Consider the following 12,330-nt stretch of genomic DNA (forward strand, 5'->3'; position numbering starts at 1 on the left):
CTCATTGCCCCACCAAAAAAAAAAAAAAAAAAGAGAGATTATTGACCAGAAGAGTGACATGATCAGAATGTCACTAATGATCTTGGGCAAGTTTACTTCAATTGTCAGAGCAGGTCTTTCATTTTTAAAATGAGAGGGTTGAGACAAATAATCTTCAAGTCTCTTCCATCTCTAAATCTTCTATGATCCTTTCTCAACTTCAGATCCATCATCAATGAAAATAAGGGGGATGGATCAGACAGCCTCTAAGAGCTCTTAATAGGACTGAAATTCTGTGAATCACAGATATTCTATCATTGAATCACTGTTATCTTTTTCTGTCACCCAATCTTTTCAGAAGGTTGCTTTTTATTAATATTTATCAAACATCACTTGTGTGAAGTGTCATTTTTTTCCTCTTTAAAGGTAAGTCAAGTGATTATGTTAAGTGGGTGTCATCTTTAGAAATTTACATTTATGTGTACGTGGTTATTTTGTTTTACACCTGAGGTCGAAGAATTGGCCAGAAGATTGTGAATTAATAACATTTAAGTAGCTCTTTTGGGTTTACAAAGTCTCTTTCTTTATAAATAAGGCGGTATATTAAAGACTCCATTTTATAGAAAACTGAGGTTCAGAAAAGTTAACTGACTTTATACAACAATTAAGTGTCAAGAGCCAGAATCTAAACCCAGAGCCCCTAAGTTCTTTCTACCATATCATGTTGCATGTAGCATTAAAACATGAAAGACATGATTAACCTTAAATCTATGAGTAAACATAATTTCATTTCACAAGTACAAAGGATACAATTGAGAGCTTATGGATGCAAAGTTTACGTCAAAAAAGTTTATTGAAATCACAGAATTTATGTTTATATTTATACATAAAAATATTTTAAGCTCGATACTGAAAACTACTACAATATTGCCATTTGTCTGGTTAGCCAGTTAAATTATTTTTTTTTTCTCTTCTACTTTACATACTTACAACTTAGCCGATCAATGATCTATATTTTTCAAAATATTTCTTTATAAGCAGGAGGAAATGATTGTCTTTTCCAAATGAAAACATTTCCTGACCTGGGAAGGAGTCATTCATAAATTGTGAAATACTAATTTTAGGTGCAAAATAAAAAGAACAATTTACCTTTTCCCCTTAAAGATGTACAGCCCTATCCCATCCCAACCCTGAATCAAACAAAAACCAAGCATAATCAACCCATACCATTATTTATAAGGCCTTAAAGAAGTGAAGGTGGCACTGGATCATCCTAGGCCCTTAAGAATAAAAAGTTCCTCATCAGCCACATAATTCCTTTGAAAGTTAATAAGAGGTTATAAACAACAAAACTTATTTCTCATATTAACAATGTGTACAGTTGAAAATAAATATACAGAGTATTTCAAAACAAATCTTCTGGAACACTTAAAGCAATGATTTCCCAGGAAACCATACTCAAGCCCCTGGCATTTCAGAGAACACTGTACGTAGCTCAAAGATGAAGTTTTCTTTTCCAATTAGCTGTTATCCGAGTCTTCATTCTGTTAAGTTTCTTCTAAGGTATTTTGTTTTTTTTTTAAACACGGGACACGACTTGACATTCCATTATACTGACAGTAAAACTCAGTTTCATTTTCTCCAGTACTAGAAAAAATTAAAAACAAACAAAAGAAGGAAAGCACTTAGTTTAAGTGTTCACATACAATTATAAGATGTGAGGTTTAGAGTTCTAAAATATGCTTTCAGGTCTTTATAGGTCTTTAATAATTATAGTTTATATTATATACTCATCCACTCACACACCTACCTATACATACACATACACACACGCCCTGAAAAGAGTGTGCATTTGCTATGGCATATTAGTTGGCATGGATGAGTTCCTTTTCAAATACCTATGTTATGCTATGTGATGACAAATAATTTGACTTTTTTTTTTTTGCTTCATGTAGAAAAACTTTAGCACTGAAGCTAAAGAATGCGCTATTTTCATAAGTTTATCAACTAAATAGGGAAATGAAGAGAGAGACCAGACTTAATTTTTATGTGTTATCTTTTATATACAAAGTTGATACCTTAGTGCCTTTGTTTGATGAACTAAAATGAAGTAGCAGTTCATACAGAAAAGCCTTGGGAGCTCTGTGTCCCTTTAAACTAGTCAAAAACCTAATAAATAACTTTCCAGAGGGAAGAGGAAACTAGTTTGTATCATAAGAAGAACCAACCTGTCCTGGACCCTACCTCAATTTTCATTTCCTTTGAAAAAGTGGAGAGTGATACCTCCTTCTAACCATTACCTTCCTCGACCCTTCTGAATCAGACCTATTGCATAGCTAGGGATTGGAGCAAAGCTTCTCAAACTGTGGGTCACGACCCCCTAAGGGGTCCTGTAACTGAATGTGGTGGTCTTGAAAATTTGGCAACAGTAAAAGGCTATGTATACCGATTTTATATACCCATATACCTGGGGTTGCATAAACATTTCTTGGGCAAAAAGGTGTCATGAGTGGAAAAAGTTTAAGAAGCCCTGGGTTAGAGTATGATTTGAAGGCAGCTGCCTTCCCTTTCTACCCAAAAACATGTGGCTGAGAAAAACTGATAGATCTGAAAAGTCATCATTAAAATTTTTATGTCAACCAGGAAGGCTTCCAGTATGGTGTCTCCAGGATATGTTCTTGGCCCTGTGATCTTCATCAGTGACTTGGACAAAAACATGGAGAGCATACTTATCAAACTTGCATTTAAATCAAATCAACAGAAATGAGGCCATTTGGTTGGATCAGAAATTATGAGGAGGGAGGAGTTCAGTTGTTTTCCAGTCGTATCCAACTCTTTATGACTCCATCTGAAGTTTTCTTGGCAAAAATATTGGAGTTCTTTGCCATTTCCTTCTCCAGCTCATTTTACAAATGCAGAAACTGAGGCAAACAGGGTTAAGTGACTTGCCCAGGGTCAGTGAGCTATTAAGTGTCTGAGGCCAGATTTGAACTCTAGTCTTTCTGACTCTAGGCCTGGTGCTTTGGGCACACAAGCACGCACACACACACACACACACACACACACACACACACACACACACACACACACACACACACACTTGCAGGGCAATGAGGATTAAGTGACTTGCCCAGGATCACACAGCTATTAAGTGTCAAGTGTCTTAGCCAAATTTGAACTCAGGTCCTCCTGAATCCAGGTCTGGTACTTTATCTGCTGTACTACCTAGCTGCCCCTGGGGCATAGAATATTAAAAGAGGGCATTGTGAGATGATTTTGGAGAGTTGTAGCCTGTAAATACTTGTATATGTTAGGGACTGTAGATAAAAAATTAATTTCATGGATGGATTTGGTTAATTTTCTGATATACAATTTACATATGTTTCCTTTCCAATAAAAACAGATTGGTGAGAAAAGCAACAGAAAGAAAATAAATAAATACTTGGCAGTTTTAGGACATTACAAATTCAATATGAACCACTGATAGTGAGGTAGCATGATTGCCAGAAGTAAAAATTTACATTACACTAAAAGAAGTACTATGGGCATCCCAATAGTTCCATTGTACTACATTTGACATATGTTTAGTCTTACCCTGACAGGATTCTCATGAAGCCCAAATCATATAACAACATGTATGAAATAATGCTAAATATTATTTTTATCTAGGGTACTAATCTTTTTGGTTTTTTGTTTGTTTTTTTGGTGAGGCAATTGGGGTTAAGTGACTTGCCCAGGGTCACACAGCTAGTAAGTGTTAAGTGTCTGAGGTCGGATTTGAACTCAGGTCCTCCTGACTCCAAGGCTGGTGCTCTATCCACTGCTCCATCTAACTGCCCCATGGGTATTAATCTTAAGAGACATACAGATTATATATATATGTATGTGTGTGTGTGTGTGTGTGTGTGTGTAACCTATATCAGATGACCTGCTATCTAGGGGAGGGGGGAAGGAGGGGAGGGAGGGAGAAAAATCTGAAATTGGAAGGCTTGTATAAACAAAGGTTGAGAACTATCTTGACATGTAGCGGAAAAATAAATTAATTAATTAAAAAAAAAAGAGAGAGACATACAGATGACTGAAGCCTTTTTGGGGAAAAGATGATGAGTTCCGGACATCCAATTTTCGATGCCTGAAAGGCATTTGGAGATATGTGATTGGAGGTCAGCAAAGAGGTTTAAGCAGGATAAGTAGATCTGAGAATACTTAACATAGATTTGGTAAATAAATCTATGGGAGCTGATGGAATCACCAAGTGAAGTAGAATAGAGGGAGAAGAGGTCCTAAGACAAAATCATGTGGGACACCTATGGTTAGAGGGAGTGATCTGGAGGAGGATCCAGCAAAGGAGACTAAGAAGGAACATCCTATATATCTAGTCAGTTGTCAAATTCTGGTATTTCTACTCTTTACCTGACCTCCCTGTTCACACAGATATCATTTCAGTTCTAGTCTTCATCACTTCTCACTTAGACTATCAATTATTGTCAGACTGTGGAAAGACCTGAATGCTAAGTTAAGAGTTCTTGGTAGCATTTTCCTAACTAAAACATCCTGGTCTGTTAAAATACCTAAATTTTTTAATTTTGGGATACTTTGTTCTCCATAGCTTCAGAGTGGTAATTCAGAGGACAAGGACCAAAATAACAGAAAAGTTGAGAGTCAAGTGTGATGAGCAGAAGAAAAAAGAGAAATCAGGATTTTAAATTTTTAAATTTAAGAAGGATTACTGGTAGCACGTTTTACAGAAGGGTAAAAATTTGGTTAATCAATGGGAAATAGTGATATGGACAACAGGAAGCAACTACAGGTTTATGACCAAAGAAATAGTCAAATACACCTGTTCTGTGGCAGCGTGCTATAGCATAGAGTATGCTGGGTTTTCAGAGAACCCAGTTTCACATCTTGGAGATGTTATTTCCTACTTGTGTGATCTTGGTCAAGTCTTTTTACCTCTCTGGGACTTTACTTCTTTATCCCTAAGGAAATGAAAGGATGAACTAAATGACTATTAACTTTCTTTTCAGCTCTACATCTGTTGTTGTTTGTTCTTCATTCTCCAAGAGGAACATAACATCGGGGTGATGTCACGACTTGCAATGAATTGGATTTAAGTGAGGCAGGGCTGTGCAGAGTTACCAACTTCATTCTCTCTTCCAGAGCCAGCTGGGTCCAGTGGCAAGAGAGATATCAGGGTGATTGGAGATGTCCCTAGATGTTTAAGGCATAAGTGTCTGAGGTCAAATTTGAACTCAGGTTCTCCCCCAACTTTAGGGCCAGTGCTCTATCCACTGTGCCACCTAGCTGTGCTACATCTATGATCCTATGAACCCATGATTTCAAGGTGTGGCACACACACAAATCAAATAAAAATATACACAAATAAGATATATACATAAAAGGAGACTCCTAACGTTCACACAAGTGAATTATAAGTTCACTAAAGATCAAATATGTCTTTGACAATTTCTGTGATGATTCCTAACTAGTAGATGTATTAAAACTTTGAAATGTCTGAAGAAAATACTTAGAAAAGTGAAATCTGTGCTTTTCTGTAGCTGAGAAAACCCCTACTACTATATTCACTTTCTAACTTCTAACAGCTTTGATAAGAACCATACATGCACAGAACTCTGAAATACAACAGATACTGTAATAACTGACCATAATAAAAACTGTTAACTAAGCAGGTGCAAGCCTCCTTGATAATTATGTTCAAAGGTTTGCAAGTCTTCTTTAAGGAAGATAAAGAAAATAAATGTACGCGGATGGATAATAAACTGAAGGGCATTTTAGCTAAAATTGCAGGGCATTCTGCCGACTACTGCTGTTCCAATAATCAACTAACCATACGGCCTCAACATATTTGTCATGTAACAAATGCCTGTTTAAAAAAAAAAAAAGAAAGAAAAGAAAACATTGTGGGTTTAATTGCTGTTTTTGCAGCAGTACTGATTGCAGAGCACTGAGAGAATACATATGGGCAAAATGAAATTCAAGATTGGTTTTGGCCAATGGGCAAAACAAACATGATACTGCATATTCATGTAGTATTAATTGCTCCCAGTGACCCCTCTATCCACCAACTTTTCTCAGCTGCTTATGTAGCTGATGGATATCTTTACTGGGTGGTCAGATGAAAGGGAGGGAAGAGAAACATTAAAATGTCATTTATAACAAACCACAAGCGCATTTAAAACCTGCCTGCTTGTACTCAAGAATATTAATGTATGATAAACTGCAGCTTAGATCTATGATTTAAAAAAAAGAAAAAGAAATCAGTCCAAACTCAAATGGCTTATGAGTAGAATGGCTGCTAAATTATACAAATTGATTTTTACATAATCCTTTGGTGTTACCCCCCAATTTTTTAAAAACATGCTATTGAAAAAAAAATTCCCTTGGCTATATAGTAAACTGGCACAAAATACAAGTGATATGAGAGGTTGAGGAATTGAATTACTGACCTAGTACCAACCTGACCTTAGAGCCAAGCTGTTCCTGCACAGCCTTTGAACACAGTGTTCTGTTTAATAAAATACTGTAAAACACCTGCTGCCTTTCATTTCTACACGATTCAAACCTGTATGAGACTTACAGGATTTATGGCCCAAACCAGTACTCAATCCTCTCATCAGGGTATCATTTTCAAATCTGAAGTGGCTATAATCTTACCAATTAACGTGATGCGGTAAAAAAAAAAAAAAAGTGATGTGATATTTGGACAAAGGAATAGATGCTGTAGAAACCAATACAAGGAGGGATGGTTTTAGGAGAATACTAAGTATGGGCCCTACCAAAAGAATATAAATATTTGCTTTTTCACATGGCAATTAGAGTAAATGTTATTCACAGTAAGGAAATCTGCCACTGGTCACCAAGGTTTAAAACCAGAGGGAGGTTCCATGTTGACTCTAGACAGAACAAAAGTGAAGGAGAAAAAAAAGAGGTTAAATTTGCAAAAGGAATACAATTATACATGGATACTACAGGATAGGCCAAAAGTCACAAAGGGGTTGCAGTATTCAATAACTCCTTTATTTTTTGTTTTTAATTTACATTACCATAGCATCATACACAGTATATATAGGAAGTGAACTGACATTACATGTGAAAAATCTTATATACGACAAAAAATAAAGAAAAACAATTTTCAAAAAGTTATTAAAATATCGTGATTTTTGGCTCACCCTATAGTATCAAAATGGGCTTTCAGAAAGACAAAACATTAATACATGACTTGATTTGGGAAAAAAATGAGCAAAAAGCTGCTAACTAGATACTCTCAAGAAGCAAATAAGAATCCAATTAAACTTGGACATTTGAAACTTTAGGAAATAATGTATCATAAATGAGTTAACATCTTGCATGTATATATTCATACATTAAATACACATTCCACCAGTATATGCCACATCTAAAAAAGTCAAATAAAAGCATCAAGGAATAGCAGCATAATGTTTAATTGTGATTGTAATAGCATCCGTGTTCTCAAAGACTGTTAAAATTAAGAGTGTCCCTTGATTAATGTGAAAAAGTACCTGTATTTTTCACAAATTTGGTATTTTACATCAGAGACCGTAAACATGGCACTAGCTGACTTTGCTCAGGAAAGGAATATGGCCTTATTGAAATTGATAATAACTGAATTGCTATTAATAATAATAGCAACTTATACTTTTATATCTTGCAGATTACAATGTGATTTCTATATTCAATCTAATTTTATTCTCATAAAATCATGTGAAATTGGTAATATAAATGTTATTATTCTTGCCCTACAGATGAAAAAGCAGACATTCAGGAGGAGCGACTTGTTTATGGCCCCATAGCTGTTGAGGCAACAATGGGATTCCATTCCAGATCCTCTGATTCCCAATTCTGTGCCATGATGAGCTACATGATTCATGCTGCTGTTATTGATTTCCCTACTAAAGAGTATTTGATAATTTTTTTTATCTTTAGCAGTGCTATAGCATAGGTTACTAGGACAGACTGTTAGCTGATGTTCAGACATAATCTACACAAATATATTTTATGGCTACTATAAAAAACTGGTAAACATCCAGTAATCATAAACAAAAAGATTGTAAATTGAAATTTCTACTTTCAACATGTAAGGGACCTCAGAATCCATTCAGTCTCACTCATACTTAAGAAACTCTTTTATGAGATCAATCAACAAGAATTTATTAAGCATCTACAATGAGCTGGGTGATGGTGATACAGAAAAGATCAAACAGTCCCTGCCCTGAGATAGTCTGTTTTACAATCTACCACTACTCAGCAAGTAGTCATGAAATCTTTGCTTGAAGATCTACAGTGTGGGAGACATTTCAGCTTCTGAGAAAGGTCTAATTCAATAGGAAATGGAAAACAGAAATTAAAACAGCACTGACTATAATAATGATCTCCAGAAGTTAGGTCAACACCAATTAACTGGCACAAGGAGAACAATATACCTTTTTTTTTTCTTTTCTTTTGGGGGCAATGAGGGTTAAGTGACTTGCCCAGGGTCACACAGCTAGTGTCAAGTGTCTGAGGCTGGATTTGAACTCAGGTCCTCCTGAATCCAGGGCCAGTGCTTTATCCACTGCACCACCTAGCTGTCCCCAAGAACAATATATCTTCAAAATCAATTTAGCCAGCAAATATTTGATATACTTGCCAAACTGAGGGATGAATGCCTTTAGGCAACACCTTAGACCATAAATTCTTTTGTAAAATCTTACAAAGAAACTTATGGGTGAGTAGGAGCAGTAATGTTTTATGAAGAACAGAGAAGCAGTGGTGGGTAAAACTACTTTAAAGAAAGCTTGGCAAGATGCCAAATGAAAAGAAAATTACCCCAAGGGCATTAAAAGGTGAAAATGGAAAGAGAACTACAAACAGATGAAGATGTACAAAAGGCATTTCAACAAACTTTTACTCCATTAAGAACAGTAGAATCTCCACACTTGGATTCCAACATTACAGTCCCTGAGTTGCTTAAAAAATTTAAACATTTTATTTAAAATTCTAGGTTTGAAATTCTATCTATCCCTCCCCACCCCCCCTTCCCTGAGGTGATAAGCAATCAGATATAGGTTACACAAGTACAATCATGTAAATAATTTACATATTAATAATTTTGTATAAAAACTATAATAAAAGAAAAAAAGAAAGAAATAAAAAAGATCTAATTCATATTTTTACCTATACCTGATTCTTTGCAACCTTCACCCACTACTTCTAGTTTTGCCCCCTAGAGCCAAGCACTGTAAAACTAATCACTCTTACTATAGCTATTAAGTGTTTCCTTTTCTTTTTTTTAGGCAAATCTCTTTTTAGGCCATCTCTTAGGCAAAACATCTCTGGTTCCTTCAGTCCATTTTTCACATATGATCTTTCCCATCCTGGTTTCTCTGCTTTAAATGTTCTCCAACTTGCCAACCTTGTCAAAATGTGGTACCTTGTCCAGAAATGAACATAATACTCAAAGTACTGGCTGACTATGGCATAATTATACTGGACATTATATTCATTTCTCACCCAGCTTCTTTCTTGGATTTCCTATTCTATAGAAATCATCACTCTGAAAGATGAAATCAACTCTGAAATTCACTTCTCCTCAGCACCCCGTGCCCCTGTGATCCTTCCCTCCTTTCTAATGGGACAGAATAAGGGTAGAAAATAAAGACATCTTCACTGATGCTCCACCATATAAGGAGGACTCTCGAGGAATTCACCTCATCATTTCCAACCCAGCTTTTTTCCTAGACTTCATGATCTTCAGAAACTCATCAGTCTGCAAGATGAAATCAATTCTGAATCTTTCACCTCCTCAGATCATCTATAGGACTTCATCATATCCCTGTATCAACTTTAAAACCTTCCCTACTCCCTGCCAACTCAATCTTTCTAATAATGGTCAGAAGAATGGAACCTAGAAGAATTTAATTTTAAAAAGCAAGGAAAAGGGTCTTTGGGGGAAAAAAAATTGAAGATATTGTTAAATTAATTTCAGGATTCATTTGTAGTCTGTCCTTAAAGGTTAGCTAGAAAACAGACTTTGGGAACTATTTCTCTAGGAGAGAGTTCTAGGTTATGCAATTTCAAGACCCACAAACCTAAAGAAGAACATTTTGCAAATATGTTAACGAGGTATTAACAAGGTAGAAATCTACATCTTAAACACACAGATTTGTTGCTAAGCAACAAAATGTGGTACTTAGTCATCACTTTACCTAGGGAATAACTTGGTGTAAGAATCTTTCAGCATTTCACTCTAACAAAATCCTTCAAGCCACTAGGAAGTTGTCTGTCTTTAGGGGGAAAAATCTTTTTAAAGTCAGAATTTGAGAATTATAAGAGATCTCTCTCAGGGGTCATCTAGTTCATATAAGAGAAGAATATCCAATGGGAAATAACCAAAAAGTAGTTATCCACTCTCTGCCTTTAAAGTCAGCCCATTCCATTTTTGGACAATTCCAATTATTAGAAACTTTTTCCTAACATCAAGCCTAAATCTGTCTCTTTGTAACTTCTACCCACCGAGCCTATTTCTATTTTCTGGAGTCAAACAGAATGAATCTAATAACTTTTTCTCAAGACATCCCTTCAACTACTTAAAGTCACTTGTCATGTCCCTCCTGAGTCTTCTTTAGTCAATAATATAATTAGATGGATTGGAATGATTGACTGGCTACATTGGTCTCAAAGAATAGCTGTTAATGATTCAATGTCAACTTGGCAAGAAGTCTTCAGAAGTCTCCCAAGGTCTGTGCTGTTGAATATTTTTTATTGGTATTCTAGATAAAGGCATAAATGGTATGCTCATCAAGGCTGTGTGTGCCATATAGCTGTGAAGGATAGTCACCACAAAAGATAATAGAGTTAAGACAATCTTAAAAGACTAGAACACTGAGAAAGATCTTGGAAAATAAAATTCACAAGTATTTGTGAAGTTGTTTCAATTTTCTCTGAGTATATGTGTTAATTTGATTATTGAGTTCTTTGTGCATATTAGTTAGATTCTTCAGACAAATGCCAGTTTTCCTTTTCATTGAAATTGTTTCCATTTGTATCTAAAGAATTTTATTCTTGAGCACCTTCCCTCTTTACTGAGCTGACTTACCCAGTGGCACTTTTGTTCAATGGGATCATAACTATTTTTCCTCTCAACTCTTTGAAATCGCCTTTCAAAAAATCTAGGTTATATGTCAGACTATGCTGAGATTTTCTCTTTTTTTTTTAATTACAAAACTCTAGGAGACACTGGTCATTTCCTTCCAATATTCCCATCACTTCCAAGCCAGCAACAAGTTCCTGATAGTAAGAATCAAATACAGAACAGAATTTAGCCTAGTTGATTCCTCTGATTTTTTTTTTTAATGAGGCAATTGGGGTTAAGTGACTTGCCCAGGGTCACACAGCTAGTAAGTGTTAAGTGTCTGAGGCCGGATTTGAACTCAGGTCCTCCTGACTCCAGGGCTGGTGCTCTATCCGCTGCAACACCTAGCTGCCTGGTTCCTCTAATTTTTGAAGGATGAATTATTACTAATGTAAGTCAGGAAGTTATTAGCTGCTGTGCTTCCTGACAGACAAGAGAGCAAACTAGCAGATGTCTGGCGTCAGTAATAAAAACCTATATATTTTGTTTATAGTAGACTACATTGCTTCTAAAAATTTTGTTTTGATGAACTGTCACAGATTGTCCCTTTAAATTTACCTGAAGCAAATTTTAAAAATCCATCAATAAACATCCACTAACTGCCTGGCTGCTATGTGTACAGTTATGATCATTATGTCATGAGAAAAGTTTTAAAAAATGATTTTAAGGGACTTAAAAACTGCTCTCTCTTTTATAGCTGCAGGTATGCTATACTAAAGTAAGTGAGAGGAAAATGAGGAAGCATGCATATTAGCTTTGACTACATAAATGGATGGCCAACATCAAAATTCAAGAGTATGTGATTTATTAGTATCACTGCTTAGCAAATATATTAACTAAATGTAGGACTGATAGTGTGGCAGTCATCAAAGAAAAATGAACTTCCTCTCAACAGATTAGTCAAGAACCAACTAATGTTACATTCTTTAGTGGAAAAGATTAATGTGCAGCTAGGATCCTATTTAGTATCCCTGGGCCACAGGATCTAAGCAAAGTTTCACTTAATTTAATATCTTCCTGGGATAGTCATGTTTATTTCCACTTTTAGGTACACATTCCGATGGACAAAATGAAAATGATGAAGGAAGTGGGAAAATGGCATATTTCTCCCCTCCCCCCATACATCTCTTTTGAGAATACATTTATCTCTAAGGCTGTATTTACCATGGCAAAACAAAGAACTAAGTTCTAAAACAGTG

At 35.6% G+C, this 12,330-nt stretch overlaps 1 protein-coding gene across 1 annotated transcript in view; it reads right to left on the bottom strand.

Moving 5' to 3' along the window:
• Nucleotides 1–802: 802 nt before the first annotated feature.
• The window catches only part of PIK3C3 (phosphatidylinositol 3-kinase catalytic subunit type 3), a 182,497-nt gene continuing 170,969 nt past the window's right edge, over nt 803–12,330 (bottom strand). The window contains exon 25 of the mRNA XM_043978483.1: nt 803–1,626. Coding sequence (XP_043834418.1) covers nt 1,612–1,626 — 15 coding nt within the window. The 3' untranslated portion in view covers nt 803–1,611. The remainder of the gene's footprint in view (nt 1,627–12,330) is intronic.

Source organism: Dromiciops gliroides, chromosome 1, assembly GCF_019393635.1.
Source record: "Dromiciops gliroides isolate mDroGli1 chromosome 1, mDroGli1.pri, whole genome shotgun sequence".
NCBI lineage: Eukaryota > Metazoa > Chordata > Mammalia > Microbiotheria > Microbiotheriidae > Dromiciops > Dromiciops gliroides.